Source organism: Apodemus sylvaticus, chromosome 1 (assembly GCF_947179515.1).
Source record: "Apodemus sylvaticus chromosome 1, mApoSyl1.1, whole genome shotgun sequence".
Lineage (NCBI taxonomy): Eukaryota > Metazoa > Chordata > Mammalia > Rodentia > Muridae > Apodemus > Apodemus sylvaticus.
In genome coordinates, this window is record NC_067472.1 from 68,530,003 (window position 1) to 68,546,909 (window position 16,907).

At 48.0% G+C, this 16,907-nt stretch overlaps 1 protein-coding gene across 1 annotated transcript in view; it reads right to left on the minus strand.

The window, feature by feature from the left end:
• Mgmt (O-6-methylguanine-DNA methyltransferase) overlaps nt 1-16,907 on the minus strand; it is a 239,125-nt gene that overhangs the window by 167,802 nt on the left and 54,416 nt on the right. The window contains exon 2 of the mRNA XM_052196426.1: nt 13,693-13,829. Within this exon, the coding sequence (XP_052052386.1) occupies nt 13,693-13,817 (125 nt within the window). The 5' untranslated portion in view covers nt 13,818-13,829. The remainder of the gene's footprint in view (nt 1-13,692; nt 13,830-16,907) is intronic.

Here is a 16,907-nt window from a genome sequence, read left to right on the forward strand (position 1 = left end):
GCCCTTTCCCATGGGACAGCCCGGCACTTCCCCTAGCCATGGCCACAGAGCCTGGCCCCAGCTGCTGAAGCCCAGCACACTCGCACTGCCTGGGCAAAGGTGTCACATCTCAAAATATGATTTCCAATAAAAGTTTTGTTTACCTAGGGAAGATTTAAACACACCAGAAAACTTTGAAGGAAATAAGTGGCCCAGTTCTTTTTAATAAAATCTGCGCTTGGATATACAATAACTCTTCCTAGGAGAGCCAGCAAACTGGATGAAGTATGGACCAGAAACTCCATAGTTTTGCAGATGAATTTAGAAAAGAGAAGCCAGCATCTGGAGGAGGTTACCTTTGGGGTATGTAATAATTCAGAGGGATAAACAACTTCTTTTTCCTAGAAGTGTACACTTTCAGGAAAGGGAATGAAGAGGTAGGATGGAAAAATCCAGAGTGTGGTACTATATGTATAGACACACCCTCCTGCATTCTGAACAGGCAGTGCCTTCCTAGCTGAGAAACGAATAATCAGCGCACCTCAAATCTCTAGCTTCCTATGGTAATAGGCTATCTTAAAAGCCTCTCTCCTCATAATGACACCCTTCTGCAAGGGTTCATATTCTCTTTTTAGCTTGTCTAAGTACCCAGGAGAGATACCATAGCTAGAATGGTCACATTCTACTGAGAGAATCCCCGGCAAGAGCGCCTGGATCAATGGTGCACAGTGAGGAGGACACTGGCACCACCCCTGCTGCCACAGAACGATGGAGAGTGTCCCTTCCTGACGCTGTGACCTCAGCTCGGTCATTGTTCGGGCCATTCTGAAGGTGGCTGTGAAAAGACACCGTCACCCGACTACAGGGTTAGATGCTGCCCAGTCTGAGGTTGAAAATATGCCCCAGGGTCCCGATGTGAAGGAAGCTGCCAAGAGATAGCATTTTCTACAGCCTCATACAGCCTTGGCCCATACTGCAAAGAAAGGAAGGACAAGACAATGTTCCAGGAAGGAAAAGAAAAAAGCAACCTGGAGATGACAACAAATCTACTAGCAGCCATCTCTGAAGAAAACTGTGACCCCAATCAGGATTTACAGGGTTGTATGCTTATAACCCTGGCCCTCAGGATGCTGAGGATCCTGTGATCTAAAACATCCTAAGCATGGAAAAAAACATCATACTAAGAGAGAGCAAGAAAGAGACAAAGACAGAGTCAGAGAGAGACAGAGAGAGACTAAGACTATAACTCCATACTCAAAACAAGCCAGCACTCTGCTAGCAAACACTGAGATTAAAACTGTCTTAGGAGGACAGTGCCCTTCCACAGCTGTTCTGAACCTGCTGGTGAACTCGGGCAATGTGGCATGGGAAGCCACGTTCTTTCCTTACCACACATCTGTGTGCACATACATGTTTGCAGGGAGAAGAGAGGGTCTTGGGACTATTTAGGGAGAGGTGGGTGAGGTTCTTGGAGCCAGACCAGAGGAGCTGGTAAGAGACAAGACAGTTAGAACCACAGTCTGGAGGCCACAGAAGAGGCTGAGAGAGCGTACAGTGGACGTGGACACTTCTCTCGGTGGTCTTGGAGCCAGGGCCCTGACTTTACATCTATTTGGGAAGCATGGCCAAGCCAGGAGGAAACCAAAGTTCCTCAGAGGAGGAGAACAGGACAGCCTTCTAGTGCTCTTCCTAGAACGCCATCTCCCTAATGTCCCTCCCCAGCCTCAGCCTATCAGACACTGGTGTGTATAGAACTCAGTTCCTGCTGGGACGCCCTCCAGCTTGCCACAGATGTGACAGACACATCAGGTCTGGCTTGGACAGAACCAAATGACTTCTACCGCAGAGATGCAGAGAGCAGAAACTACTGAGCCAAACCCAGCGCTGCGATGGTACCTAGGCGGCATCTGGGCTCCAAGAAGGCCAATGCCAGAGAAATCATTTTCACAACTTGGGAAAACCTGAATTAACGTCAACATACTGCAAAGAGGGCATGCATGCTACAAAGCTATCTCAGACACCCATCTGCTGCCTCCTCCACTGGCCCCCAGACACCCCCGTCCCTGGTCTCTGCCTCTGAGTGCTTTCCTTCAGTCCTGTCTGGGGATTCTTGGTGGCCAGTCCATGTTAAAATGACTCTCTGCTCAAGGAGTTTCTTCCTGTGAGATTGTTATGTCCTAGGAATGTCAAAAGCCATACCCAGAATTCCCACCAACATGACCGCCTAACAGAAGATGAACAAGGCCCACAACAATAGATATGCTAAAGGGAAGGAAAAAGGAAAGGTCCAGGAGGCCTCAACCCCACACAAAGAACTACAGACAACAGAGGAATTCTCCAAGTGGGGCAAATACTCTTCTCCAGGGAAGAGCACTATAGTTATCCAATACCTAAAGTTCAGCCCTGAAAACAGACATCAAGGTAACATTATACAGACTAAACAGTTTATATCTAGGAGTGTGTGTGTGTATATATATGCATATATATATGCATATATATACACACACACACACACATACATGTTACAATTAACTATGTATACATACATACATGTTATAACGATTTATGAGAAAAGAAACCGTGAATTTGAAAGACAGCAAGAGAGGCAAATAAATGAGAGGGTTTGGAAGGAAGAGGGGGGAAGGAAGAAATGTTAAAATTATACTATAATCTCAAAAATAAAAGAAAAAAATGACCCTCCATGACACGGTGGCTTCTCGGGTGTTTCCTGCTTGCTTCTGCCAGTCTTTAGAGAACGCACCACTGCTTAGCTGCCAGTCAGTGCCCACCTCTGAATCCCCTCCCTCTGCCATGCCACCCTCACCCCACGCTTCAGGCGCTGTGGTATAATGTCTCAACTTAGCAGCCCCCATGCCTCAGCTCCACACGGTCCCAGCTCGGACAAACTCCACACTCCACTCTCAGGATACCCATAGAGCAGTTCGCAGGGCCTGTCCCTGAGCAGGGGTGGCTCTCTGCAGGCCAGCACTGCACACTCCTTGCTGTGGCATCCCCCTAGGGTCTGTCACATAGCTTGTGACATGTGTGAGACTCCACGTTCTGAGAATGAGATAAATGAGGAGGTCCTCAGTGAGTCCTAAACTTATTCAATGTTCTTGGGTCACAAAGATCCACTTCTACCATTTGATAGGTTACTGGAAATAAAAATTCTAGACCAACCTAACATAAGACAATGCTTCAATTTAATTCGAAATTTTAAACCCATTTAACCTTCAGCTCAATTAAAATTCTGAGCTAATGGCGTGTAGGAACTCTCCTACACATCGGAAACACACAGCCCATCTAATTACTGTTAAGGTTTTAAAGGAAATGATTTAGCAAACAAAGTGTGCTTGGAGTTTAGAGTGTCAATGATATTAACATCCTGAAAATACAACCGAATCACAGCTGAAACATCAGGGAATGCTGAAGAGACACTAGGAAAAAGAGAGGATTCTGGAACTGGAGTTCAGTCCAGCCTAAGAAAGGGATGTGGGTCTTAGCACACAGCTGTGCTTCACAAGGGAAGTCAGGAGGAGCCATCTTGGCTGGTGGAGGGTGTCTCCAGAGCACAGGCAGGGCTGGTCATCTCCTCACCTAAGGGCAGGAGCTGACAAAGCTTCCAGTGGGCGAGCTGCACCTTCACAGCTCCAGCCAGGGAAGGTGAATGAGCCCTCTCCCTCCCCTCTGGGCCTGAACTTTCACTGTTAAACAGTTTCCTCCATAGCCACTGGCAGGCAGGTGACCCGCACAGCCCTTGCTTCAGGACTACCCCAGGGCCCCAACATCTGGAAGTGAGGTGGGGCTCAGGCAGAACTTCACTGGGGAGAGAAGACACTGTGAGTGGCAGTGTGACTAGAGACTCAGGTGAGTAGAGGGTATGTCTGCGACTTCCTTAGAACTCCTCCGGAGACCCTGTCACTTGCCTTCCCAGCAATTCCACTTCCTCTCCTTGGGAGTGCCTGAAGGGTGCAGGGCTGCGACCCACAACAGGTGGACACTTCCGGAGGGGACAGGTGACACAAAGCAAGGGAAATCAGTGCTGCCTAGCTGCAGGGTAGATGTGGACCTCCCTTCCTCACCAGCAAATTGCAAGAAAAATGGCCTCTGGGTTACAGTTCCCACTTAAGCTGCTCTCCTCCAAAACGGCCTCATTTACAGAACAATTCAAGCAAGCTGGTGTGACCAAGTCTTCATGGTTAACTTGACTGGGTTTAGAATCACCTAGGAGACACACCCTTGCGTGTGTCTGTGAGGATGTTTCCTGGGAAGTTAAAGACCCACTCTGAAATGTGGGAAGCAGTGTCCCATGAACTGGGGGCCCAGAGTAAAAACACAAAGGAGAAGAGGGATGAAGCCAGCTGACTGACAAGACCTGCACTCTGCCTCCTGGCCACCCAGATGTGAGCACACAGCCTCTTACTGCCACTGCCACAGCAGGCAGCTTCTTCTGCCATCAAACCTTCCCCAGGGCACAGCCAATGGGGTGATAAGTTCACACAATCCTCCTTTTCCTCACACAATCCCCCTTTTCTTTAGATGGCTTCTGGTCACAACGATAAGAAAGGTAAATCACACACCTGCCAGCCACTCCTCATGTGTGGTGACAGCAGCCAGCTGCAGGACGCTAGTAGGTGATCATCCACTAGAAAGGACTTCACACTTAGGTCAGCATGGCCACACTATCAGCTCTGGTCTCTTTATACCACAGGCAGCAAGGGCTGGGGACCAACTCCAAAGGGCCCCAGCTCATCAAGGCAGAGCACTGTCACAGCTAATTCCACCAGGAATGGCTAGGACATAGACACAAACTTCTGACAGGATTCTAGGTTTGAGCTACAAACCCCAAGATCTAACCCACAACCCTGGAGCGAAAGTTACTGTGGGATGGAATCCTGAGAGGCCCAGTCCTTGGTCAGGAAACAGTATCTGGTAACCTGTGGGTGTACACGGGCCCTGTCGCCGGTGCCATGGACTTTCCCTCCATTGAGGGCACATGGCCCTGTTTGATTCCTGAACACGTCCAGACTGTGCCCAGCCTAGGCCGGGCTCGCTGTGGTAGATGATGGGGACAGGCATCTTCCTGTCAACTTCCCCTTCACATGGGCACAAACACCAGTGCTGGGAGCCACCTCTCAAAGAAGCTTATAGTTAAGAGTAATGGATTTAAGGATTTTTATCCCAATATACCTTAGAGGCAGAACATCTACCCATCCCTGCTACCCAATTTATCTCTGCTACCCTAAAGTGTATACATTACTCCAAGGGTTGGAAACTTAAAAAACACCCTGGGCTGACAGACAGTTCATATTTTAGATGCACACTTTTTTTTTAAGCTGTCATTCAACCATCCTTTTCTCTCGCCAGGATGATCCTTGCAGAATGGAGTAACGGGCTTGCTCCTGACTCACAACACGGTCATGCACGTTTTCTTGCCCTGCCTTCCAAGAGTGACAAAGTCCAGAGGCAAAGCTTTAAGGCTTTGCTTTTTGCTGATCTGGGTCCAGAACATAAGGACTTTTGGGTCCCAGTAAAACCTGCCTCTGCCTTCTGTCTGACAGCAAGTATACACAAAGTAGACAGGGGGCAAAGTCCGGAGGCAGCAATAGCATTTGCTAGTTCAGAAGCCACACAACTTCACAACGTATATTCTCTGCCCTTCTGTGACCACACGGCTCTATCTGAGGGCTGTAGACAAACCACAAAAGAACTGGCATCAACTGCAGTCTGCCTGACAGAGCGGGTATCTGCTGTCTCAATGTGCACCGTGCACCACTCATTCCAAAGGCACACGGCAAGCCTGCGTGTCAGGTTGGAGCTGAAGGACCAGATGGATGCTCTATGATCCTCCCACAGAATCATCTTGCTCAGACCTCCCCCAACAGGCTCCACATTAGAGCTGGCCAGGAAAATGCCACAGTATGTCTGCAAACATCATAAACGAATCACTGCCAACACTACCAGAAGAGGCGGTCAAGTTCTGCAAAGTAGAAGAAAATGGACTGTAAGCAGTTTACACATTCAAGATACAAAAGACGTTGTATGAGTTTAGTTAGCTTACATATGGCTTCGGGTATTACATTCCTTAACTTTTATTACAAGGTTTACATTGAAAGAAAAAATGAAGAGGGTGTAAATCTTTGCTACATTAAAGATGACCCACACTTGGTTTGTCCCGGGGCCTGAGAGTCAAACTTGCTGCTGTTTGTATATGCTAAGTGTGACTCACAGCACAGTCATTGTTTCAAGTAATCAAACAGTGTGATCAACTTTATGGGATGCTAAGCATGGCTCAAGATCACATAGGGAAAATAAACAGACCCCATAACCCTCTGGCTACTTCCTAAGCACTGCAGGGCAGACTGAGGAGGTCAGGGCTCCACAGTCACAGAAGGACAGCATAGAGGACATCAGTCAGGCTCTTGCAAAACCAGACCAAGCTACACCCCAGGGGACAATGATTGACAGCTGGGAGATGTGAGTAGGAGGGCATCAAATAAAAACTGCTACATAAAGCCACTCCTCAACCAATGTGCTCCATCCAAATGTTAATGGGAGAAAGGGGGCGGGGAAAAGTATGACCCAGAACAAACAGCAATCATATCACAGGGCAGAGCCTTAAACAGATACCATGCCTGGTGTGTGTGGGGGGGGGGGAGGGGAGGGGAGAGGTCAGGCTTGCAAAGAAGCAAGGAGAATCCCCTTGCAGAAGGCATCTGTAGTAAGCCTGTGAGTTGTCCACCAAATAAAGCTTAAGGCCCTTGGAAATGCCTGTGGAGACCCCCAAGTCACACAGGAGGGTGACAGCAAATACCCTACTGAAGATAGCCCAGCTTCTGGTCAGCCAAACAGGGGGCTGCAGAAGTCACCACCAGTCACTGGTGGTGATTGACAGCTGACAGCTGCACACACTGGTTTTTTGATTTTTGTTTTTGAGACAGGGTTTCTCTGTGTAGCCCTGGCTGTCCTGGAACTCACTCTGTAGATCAGGCTGGCCTCGAACTCAGAAATTTACCCGCCTCTGCCTCCCAAGTACCAGGATTAAAGGCGTGTGCCACCACTGCCCGGCTTATACCATGTTATTACACAATAAACTCTAAGCACCAAACAGCACACCAGCTAGCATCCAGGGGAGACCCAAGACCACCTTATACCTTGCTTTTTCACTGAATAGGGGTACACTTCCATACTTGTGTGTGTTGTTAGAAGCACCCCAATTCCAAAGCCCACAGAGGTATCGGTGTACTTAAATGAATACACTGGTACAGACCAGCATTTGAAGATGGGCTTACGGCATGGCACGTCAGCATACAGAGAAAAACGTCTGAGGACTCCCACATGGCTGTAGTCTGAGAAACAATGCCAGAATGAAGGCTGACAGAGGGAGAAACACTGAGGTGTCCCATTACTAGGGACAAAGGGAGGCCATCTACTGGGATGGGATGGTATTTAATGAATGTCTTACTGGTGGGTGTCAATAGCAAGAACACACAGCATGAACATCATACAGGGAGAAGCATACTGTCTATGTAGAGAGTGAATTCATACAGAAATCCTAAGGAACTCCAGATAACACCCATAACAAATACAGTTGTTCTTCCCCTTTCCCAGAAGGAGCTGGTTCCGGGACCACAGGCACACCAACACCCAGAGATGCTGAATCCTTCATAGAAAATGGTAGCATCAGAGTAGAGGCCATTTGCATCCACCCACAGGCTACACATTCAGACACTACCTATAGTACCTAACAAATGCTACATGAACAGATGTTTAAATGTTCTGCATAAAGAATAATGGCAGAAAAATCATTTGTATGGGTTCATAACAGATGCAATGAGGGATGGTCAACATCCTCCCCCATCTGCTAGCCTGCCTACCCCTTATTCACAAGGATGCATTCCTAAACCCAGGCTACCTGAAAGGGTGGGTAGACTCAAGCAAAGTAAGACTGCCTCTATATACCTAAGCTAATTTCTAGACCTGGCACAGTAAGGGATGGAGGGTACAAAGTCAGACAGTTACAGTAACTGTGCTGTGAGCTGTATCACTGTGGACTCTCTTGTGATCTTGGAGGGAAAGAATGCTCAATGGAAGCACTTTGTAGTTTGTCTGGGCATATCTAGATCTCCAGATTCTTGTGCTTTGGGCCATTATGAAGTAAAGGGAGTGGCTTGAACAGAGCAGGGTAAGAATACCAAGTTAATCTAATAGCTGATGCAGCTGCTGAGTGCCAAGACGGAAGGCAGCATTCACAGAATGGGTACACTGAGTGGATGGGAACACATCCCAAGCTGGTAGGATGTCCCATCACATAGCCCAAGATGTATCATACTAGACAGAATGGCGAGGGCTTATCAGTCATGTCAGCTTCTTTCCAGAACTTTCCAATGAACATTTCCAGACCCTGGCTTCAAGCTGGCCATAGGTAACAAAGAGTAGAAATAAAATCACAGGGAAGGGTTGGGGTGGGTCCTTTGCATGAATTCACAGAAGTCTGTCCAACGTTAAGATCAACATAAAAAAAAATCAATGACTACAACCAGCAGCAATAATTTAAAAGTTAACAAAAGTTTTAAGCTGATTTAGAATACTATCAAGAACAAAGTGCCTAAAAATCAATTTTATCAAAGACACGTGAGGCCTCCATGCTGGAAACTACAAAAACCCTGCTGAGGAAAATGAAAGAGACCCCAAACAGATGCGGAGATAAATCACACCGCAAATCGACAGAGTCAATAACAGGCAGCTGTTAAGCATCCAAGAATGGAAACAGACACCTCTCAATCAGACCCCAACAAAAACCTGTGCAAAAACAGATTCTGCAACTGGCAAGGTAATGTGCAAAATTAAGAGACCTGGGGCGGTGGGGAGGTGAAGGGAGGCCGGGGGGGGGGGGGGGAATAAAAATACATTGTATGTAATATGTTTATATAAAAGTTTGATAAATAAAAACATAATTAAAAAAATAAAGATCTAGAAGGCAGCTAGAAATGTAGCCGGGTTGGTGGCAAGTGTGTGTCTAGCACGTGCGACGCCTCAGACTTGCCGCTCAGCTCCATAGAAGCCGAGTGGGGTGGCTGTGCTCTCTTCCAATCACAGAATTTAGAGGTGGAGAAAGGAAGATCAGAAGTCTAAGGTCACCCTGAGTTCCAGGCCATCAGGGCTGCATGAGATCCTTTCTCAACAACAGCAAAACAGAAACAGGGGCACGGAGAGGTCAAAGCTAGAGACACGCTCTGACTATCTCAGGCTGGGCACAAACTCTGGGGCCAAATCATCATGGGGCTGAGAACACAGGACAGGGGAGCCAAGTGCAGCCCCAGAAAGGCACTGCCGAGAGCCAAGAGCAGTGCAGAGATGAACAGAACAGGAAGCTGTGTCTTCCCCAACAAGGAATGGAATAATTAGACCGCTAAATACGGGTCTGAGAAAAACTGACTGCACCTCCCTCATGGTCACCTTCCCAGGACTCACATCTAAGTGAGGGAGAGATGGTGCTTCCGAGAGATGGCATAGCAGAAGACTTGGGGGAAATTTCAACAGTACTTCAGATTTCATGGTAGGTATGTATGGTGGGGTTTTGTGGGATAATTGGGGGCTTTTGCTGTTGCTTTGTTGTTGTGTTCTGAGGCAAGGTCTCCAGTGTAGCCCTGACTGGCCTCCAGCTCACACAGATCCACCTTCCTCTGCCTCCTTAGTAGCTGGGATTAAAAGTGTACAACACCACAGATAGTTATATATTTACTAAAGACAAAAAGAATGCTACATGTAAAGCAAAAAAAAAAAAAACTGATCATACAGCTTTCTCAAAATTATAAACTTCGATCTAAAGAAATTTAGAAAACACAAAATATAAGCAACTGGGGCGGGGGTCAGTTTAGTCAGTCTGTGCCAAGCATGGTGGCACAGACCTGTCACGTCAGCACTCAGAAGGCTGAGGCAGAAGCGTGCCTGTGAATTCAGAGCTAGACTGGGCTCTAGAGAAAGACACTATCTCAAGGGGAAAAGCCCAACTAAGGATCAGCACATGTGCCTGGTGAAGGCCTGGTACAAAATTCAGACCACAGTTAAGATGAAGCCTCCTCCTCACTTCAACAGCCAAACTTTAAAACCTGACGGGGGGTGGGGGGGGGGAATTCATACAACCTTAAGTGTTTATACGCCATTGACTCCAGTAACTCCTTACCTTAGAATTCACTAAAGAAGAATGAAGACAGAGGCCCTTGAAAGGCTTGAGCATGAACTTTCCAGAGAGTTCTAGATCTTGTCTTGGATGCTCTCTGCATGGCAGTGCGCTTTTGTCAACACTTACTGAACGTTAGGTCCGAAATCTAAGTATTGCTATGAATTTTCTTAACTGTAGCTTTTTAAGTTGACAAAATAAAAATGGCTAATTCTGAGTGAGGTCTGAAATGCCTCATCAGATCAGCTCTACACACATACACACACACACACACATACATACACATACACACACACACACAATATACACAACACACGCATACACACATACATACACACCACACACATACATATACACACACAGGCTGATGACTGCCTCCCTCATCAGATCAGCTCTACACACGGGGGGGGGGGGGGGGGGGGAACGGCGGCGCACGCGCGCGCGCACACACACACACACACACACACACAGGCTACTGACTGCCTCCCTCATCAGATTAGCTCTATACACACACACACACACAGGCTGCTGACTGCCTCCCTCATCAGATTAGCTCTACAAACACACACACACACACACACACAGGCTACTGACTGCCTCCCTCATCAGATTAGCTCTACACACACACACACACACACACAGGCTGCTGAATGCCTCCCTCATCAGATCAGCTCTACACACACACACACACACACACACACACACACACACACAGGCTGCTGACTGCCTCCCTCATCAGATTAGCTCTACAAACACACACACACACACACAGGCTACTGACTGCCTCCCTCATCAGATTAGCTCTACACACACACACACACACACACACACACACACAGGCTGCTGAATGCCTCCCTCATCAGATCAGCTCTACACACACACACACACACACACACACAGAGGCTGCTGACTGCCTCCCTCATCAGATTAGCTCTACACACACACACACACACACACACACACACACTGTCTGCCCTCCCTGTCAGTTACTGGTCTGGCTGCTTACTACAATACCAGATTAAAAACAATTTTAGGAATACGGAGCTTATTCTGACCCACAGTTCAGGCATACAGGCCATCCAGGCAGAGAGGGTGTGGCTGGCAGCAGGGCTTGGCCTGGTGCCACTGCATCGTCCACCAGGGAGCAGAGATGGGCAAACACTGGTGCTCAACTCACTTTCTCCATTGTATCCAGTCCAAGACTCCAGCCAGGGAATCAGGCCACTCACACTCAGGGTAGGCCTTCCTGCCTCAGTTAACCCAGACTAGACAATACCTCACCAACTTGCCCAGAGATTTGTTTCCATGGAGATTCTAAGTCCCACCAAACAGACAAGGTGAACCATCATACCCTTAAAATCCAACTTCCGACTGCTAGTTGAAGGGAGGGATCCCTAGTTTTGGGGTTATCCCACAAATACCCTTTCCCAAGTCCTGGGCCAAGAGAAAGTACCAGCCACTCCTCCGAAGGGAGGCACAATCCTTCCTTTTGTCTCCTGAGGTAGTGGCCTGGCCTGGCATGTAGCCTCAGGCAGGGCCTCAGCAGGGAGGTGAGAAAATGGTGAAGAGGAGATGGAATACTCCAACATGGCCACCTGGCCTCAGTTCCCCACATACAAGTGCCCTGCCCTGATGGAGGCCAGCACATCTCCACCACAGGGGAGCTATTTTCACAGTCAAATCTAATCCTAATTTCACTCCGCCTCTTTGCTCAGTCCACACAACCCACCAGACATACTTAAACAAAGATACCATTTTTAAGATTTAAGGAAATGAATTATGCGTATGTGTGCGCATGTGTAAGAGAAAGGGGTGTCTGCATGACTGCAGGTGCCCTTGGATGTCAGAAGCTCTGGGACTCCTCAAGCAGGACTTAGGCAGCTGACAGTCCTCAGCAAGAACAGTATATGATTTTAACCACTGAGCCATCTTTCCAGGCCCTAAATGTATCTCATAATGTCTGCTTTTTAAATTTCCTTCCCCAAATTTACAGTAAGGAGAGCCTTTACTGTTTCTCCAAAATCAAAAGAAGCCAACACATAATTTCTATGATTTATTGAGCTACTGAACATGCTAAAAGACAAAGTGACATTTTCCCTACAAATTATTTGGTGCCTGCGATTTTCTGAGCACGGCAGCCAGCCGGTTCTCACAGAAACTGAGAGGAGCCTGTTCCCGCAGTTCAAAGGTCTGCTTATTTTTCAGTCTTGAAGTCTTAAAGACGATATTGATTGCAGCACAGCTCTACAGGAGATGCTGGCCGGGGAGGGCAGTGCTGGAATTTATTACCAAACAATGCTCATTATGGCTGTCTCTGACAGGGGTCCATTAAAATCAATGTTTATGTTTCTTATGTATTTTCTTTATCTAATGTTCTTGGCATTGTGTTTATTAGCCAGTTAAGACAAACACTCAGCCCAGGAGCCCCTGCTTTTTCTTTTCTTTCTTCTTTCATTCTTTCTATCATTCATTCTTTCTTTCTTTTCCCTACTTTTCTCAGAAATAACAAGAACTGCCCTTTAATACTTAGCACTCAGGGTCAGCGAACAGAGGAAATTTGGCACTACATTTTAGAATGAGACACTCAGGAGTACTGCCAACTTGATTTGCTTATTTTTGTTTGTTTGTTTGTTTTGTTTTTACAAGTTAGAAACATCCCGTAAGGATCACAGAAAGAGGAGCAGATGTCCTCCCAGACACTGTGCTGCTCTGATGTCACCCTGTAGAGACTTTCTACACCTTAGCTGTGATCACTCCTGGCCTGGTGCCACCTCTGGGAAGCAGTTCAGCCTGACAGAGAAAGCAATCTAGACTAGCAGTGGGATAACCAGCTGACAGACCCTGCCGGGCTTGATCTCAAACCTCAAACCTCAGAGGTAAGACATGAGAGAGCTGTCCATCCCTATATCTCCTGTGTTCAAGAATCATCAAAAGGCTCAGTGTGGGAGGAGGCGGGGAAGATGGCTCAGTCACCAACGTGCTTGCCTTATAAGCATGAGGATCTAGGTTCAGCCGCACGGATCCATGTGACAAAGCTGGCACCATGGCACTGCCTGACATCCCTGACACATGTCTAGCCTGACTGGCTAGCCTAATAGGTAGCTCCAAGCCAATGAGAGACCCTGTCTCAAAATCCAAGGAGGAAAGCACCAGAGGCTGCTCTCTGGCTTCCACAAGCACACACAGACTTATGTGCCCACAAAGACATACTTACACACAGGCACATACACACAAACACAGAAAAAAAAAAGAAAGAAAGAAATGCTTGGTGCTCATGGGCTTCAACATCTCTGCAAAAGAACACATGAATCAAATGTCTGGAGGCTCCCATCAAAGTCGGGTCCCTGGGGTTATGAGCTCGTCCAGATTACGGGATAATATATGAGCTGCCAGGAGGTGCTAGCGTTTGCGGTTGGTGGCACCAGGCTCTGCGTTGCCTCATGACCAGGGGAAAGGACCCGGGGCTCCTCTGACTAGTGCCTTCAATACACACCACTCACATGGTGCGCACACTTACTGTTCACACTTACTCGGTGCTTGGGGTCTTCCTGCTGAGAAACCGTATCCCATGCAGGCCCCGCTCACAGCCAGACAGCTCCATCTTCCCCAAAGGGCTGTCCAACACCGTGTATTTCATTTTGCAGGTCTGGGCCATTCTGCCAAGTTCCTAGAGAGAAGCAATTTTTAAGTCGAGTAAGAAAGTGTGTTTGGAAGCAGTCGGTCATTTATAAAGCACACTAGAAGCAACGGTTACTTAGCACACAGAATATATACCAAAGCTTCCCCTCCTACTGGGATTTAATCTTAAGGTACTTTTACAATACAGCCACTTTCCACAGTCACCTGGCTCACCCAACCAGTACCCCCTTCTCTTTTGTGCCCTAAATTTACAATGGCTCCATTCCCCCCTGCTGTCCTTCACTAAATCCCACAAAGAGAAGGCTGAGCAAGTATAAAATCTTTTTAAACAACTGCCTAAACCTCACAAGCTTTGTTAGACTAAGATGACTGCTAGACAAACTGTTTCCACAGTTTAAATAAAGGACATTTAAAAGTGAAGTATGGGGCTGGGGTGTTACAGGAGGGGGCGGACCACTGGCAGAGCCTGTGCCAGGTCTAGTTTCATCTTCATGACAGATTTTGGCTAAAAACATGGGAACATGTAGGAAATGCATCACAGAAACTGAAGGGGTGAGACTGGCCCACTGGGGACACAGAGCCCCCAAGTCAGCAGAAGGATGGGGATGAAGGATGCTGTGGAGAGCCCTAAACTTGATTTCAATGGAAACTGCAAATGCCCAAGAGCTAAAAGCAAAGAAACACAATGGGTTTCCCTGGACTCCCTGAGGCTCCTCGTCCTTTCCTGACTCCAGGGAAGAGAGGACACTCATTCCCTTTCTAGCCACCAGTGACTCCCAGAATCCCTCCCTCCCTTGGCCCCACACAGCACCGACAAACATGGCGCCTGGGGCCACAGACTTAGAGCAGGATGGCTTGTCTCTGCTTCTCTGGCCTACAACAACCCCTAAATACCTTGACTATACATCACCCTCCCAGAAGAACCTCCCTTGCATGGGTTATTTTATGACCCAATCATCTCTTAGAATTCCCTCCCAGGTCATACCCTCATGCACCAGAGCTTCTCAAATCCTGGATCCTGGTATCTTTAGTGCCTTAGTCCCATTTCATCTGGGCAGCCCTTTAGTGAGTGACATAGTCCTCATCTGGGATCATACAGCATATATAGAACAAGTCAACTGCTAATTATTTCCATGAGTGCCGTGAGCGTGCATGCATGTGTGTGTTGGCAGAACACAGTCACAACCACCTTTATTCACCTACAGTCTACAGCTGCTTTTCTTCTGCTGACAAGTTGTGATAGAGACAGGGTGGCCTCTAAGACCAACCAAACTTATCCTCTGTCTCCCAAACAAGAGGCCTGCTGACCCCTCCAAGTCCTACATAGACACTGCAGAGCCCCCAGTCTCCAGGCTGTCCTCAGAAGCAGTGCCCTTTGCATCCTCTCCTGCCTGACTACCGCTAGGTCTCTACCTGTGCTGCTCCATGCTGCCTGGGATATCCTGTGCTTTCATACTTCTGTGTGCTGTGATTTTCTGTGTCATCCACATACTTCTAGAACCATCCATTGCTTCCTTCTCCTCTCCCCTTCAGCCTGGCATGGCTAACACTTCCCAAATAATACTCAAGCCTTAGCATCATAACCCAAAGTTTTCCTGCATAACATCCCACTTCCTACATACACAGGCAGGAATTTAAAAGGGGTCTCCTCCAGGGCCTCAGGCTATGAGCCGCTAGGAGATCTGAGTCTCAGGCCACTTGTCACAGCTTATGAAGGCTCCTCTGTCCATATTCTATTTCTTCAAAGCCCACTATTGGAACAGCTCACAGACTGCAGGAGAAATACCAAGCCCTCAGGGCACTGACTCCAAGCTCAGGCTGATGGCTGATGAGATAAGCTATCCTGGACACTAGAACTCCGACTTGCCTTCTTGGAGGCTGCTATCTGGATACAAGGTCATTCAGCCGGCATAATCGATATCCCCACCAAACCCAAACACATGGAGTCTAAATTTCTAGATGCAAAACTGGGACCACCCAGAGGTGTACACTCCTGATAATCAGATCCTGGGAGCCATGGTGGCTCCAACTGTCCAATGTTTTATAAGTGTATCTATGTCTGGGTATGTGCTCATGAGTGTGGTGCCTGTAGAAGCCAAAAGACAGCTTGAGATCCCCTGAACTAGGGCAACAGGTGCTTGTAAGCCCTTAGTGTGGATGCTAGAACCAGAACTAGAGTCCACTGGAAGAGCTGCAAGCGCTTCTAGCCACTGAGCCACTTCTTCAGCCCCAACAGCCTGCTTGTTTGAATGCTCACCCACAGCAGCGGTCACAGGAAACATGTATGTATTCCACCCTGCGGTTCTCCAAGGATGGCAGTCCTAGGCACAGTATCTCCGGGGTGGGGGTGGGGGGTGGAGGGGTGGGGGGGTCACCTACACGGGGTTTCCCTGGGGCTAGTCCAGGACCCAGTTGGGATTATGACTCTCCTCTTGGCAGCCAAACCCAGAGTGTGGCTCCTGTACCTACATTCCCTACATCATCACTGTGGCATCCACCAAAAGCCACAAGAGGGGCTGACATTAATTGGTGGCAGAAAAAGAATCGATTTTCCACGGCTATTTGGAGACCTCTGAAAAATGAAGTGAATTCTTTTCATCTCCCTTTAACATGAAGGGCGTTTAAATAACAATGTTCTGAATTAAGCAGCTGGCGCCAGAGGCCAGTTCCCACCAAGGTACTGAAAGCCAGAGACCCACAGGCAGCAGCGCCCTTCCTTCTCTGCCTGATTTCACCAGGCCTTCTAGAACTGTCTTTGCAGCTACACTGCACCTTTCCCTAAGTGCTTCCATGTGATTCTCAGAATCCCCAGGCTTGCCAGCAGCCAGGGGATAGGAAGTAGGTGGCCTACTGGTGTGACAGGGAGGACAGGTAAAGGAACAGACCTCAGAGCATGCCAAAGCAAGTGGGGAACACAAAGGCCCTGTGAGGCCTCCCAGCCAGCCAGGGACTAGGAAGGAAGCAGCACTGGTCCCCAACTCCCATGTCCACCTCAGCAAGAGGCAAGTGGAACCCCAGAAGAGAGCAAATCATGCATCATATCACCTGATCCTAAAACTGACCCTGGGAGGCTGGGAGAGAATGAGATTAGCTGGCCAAGTGTGAA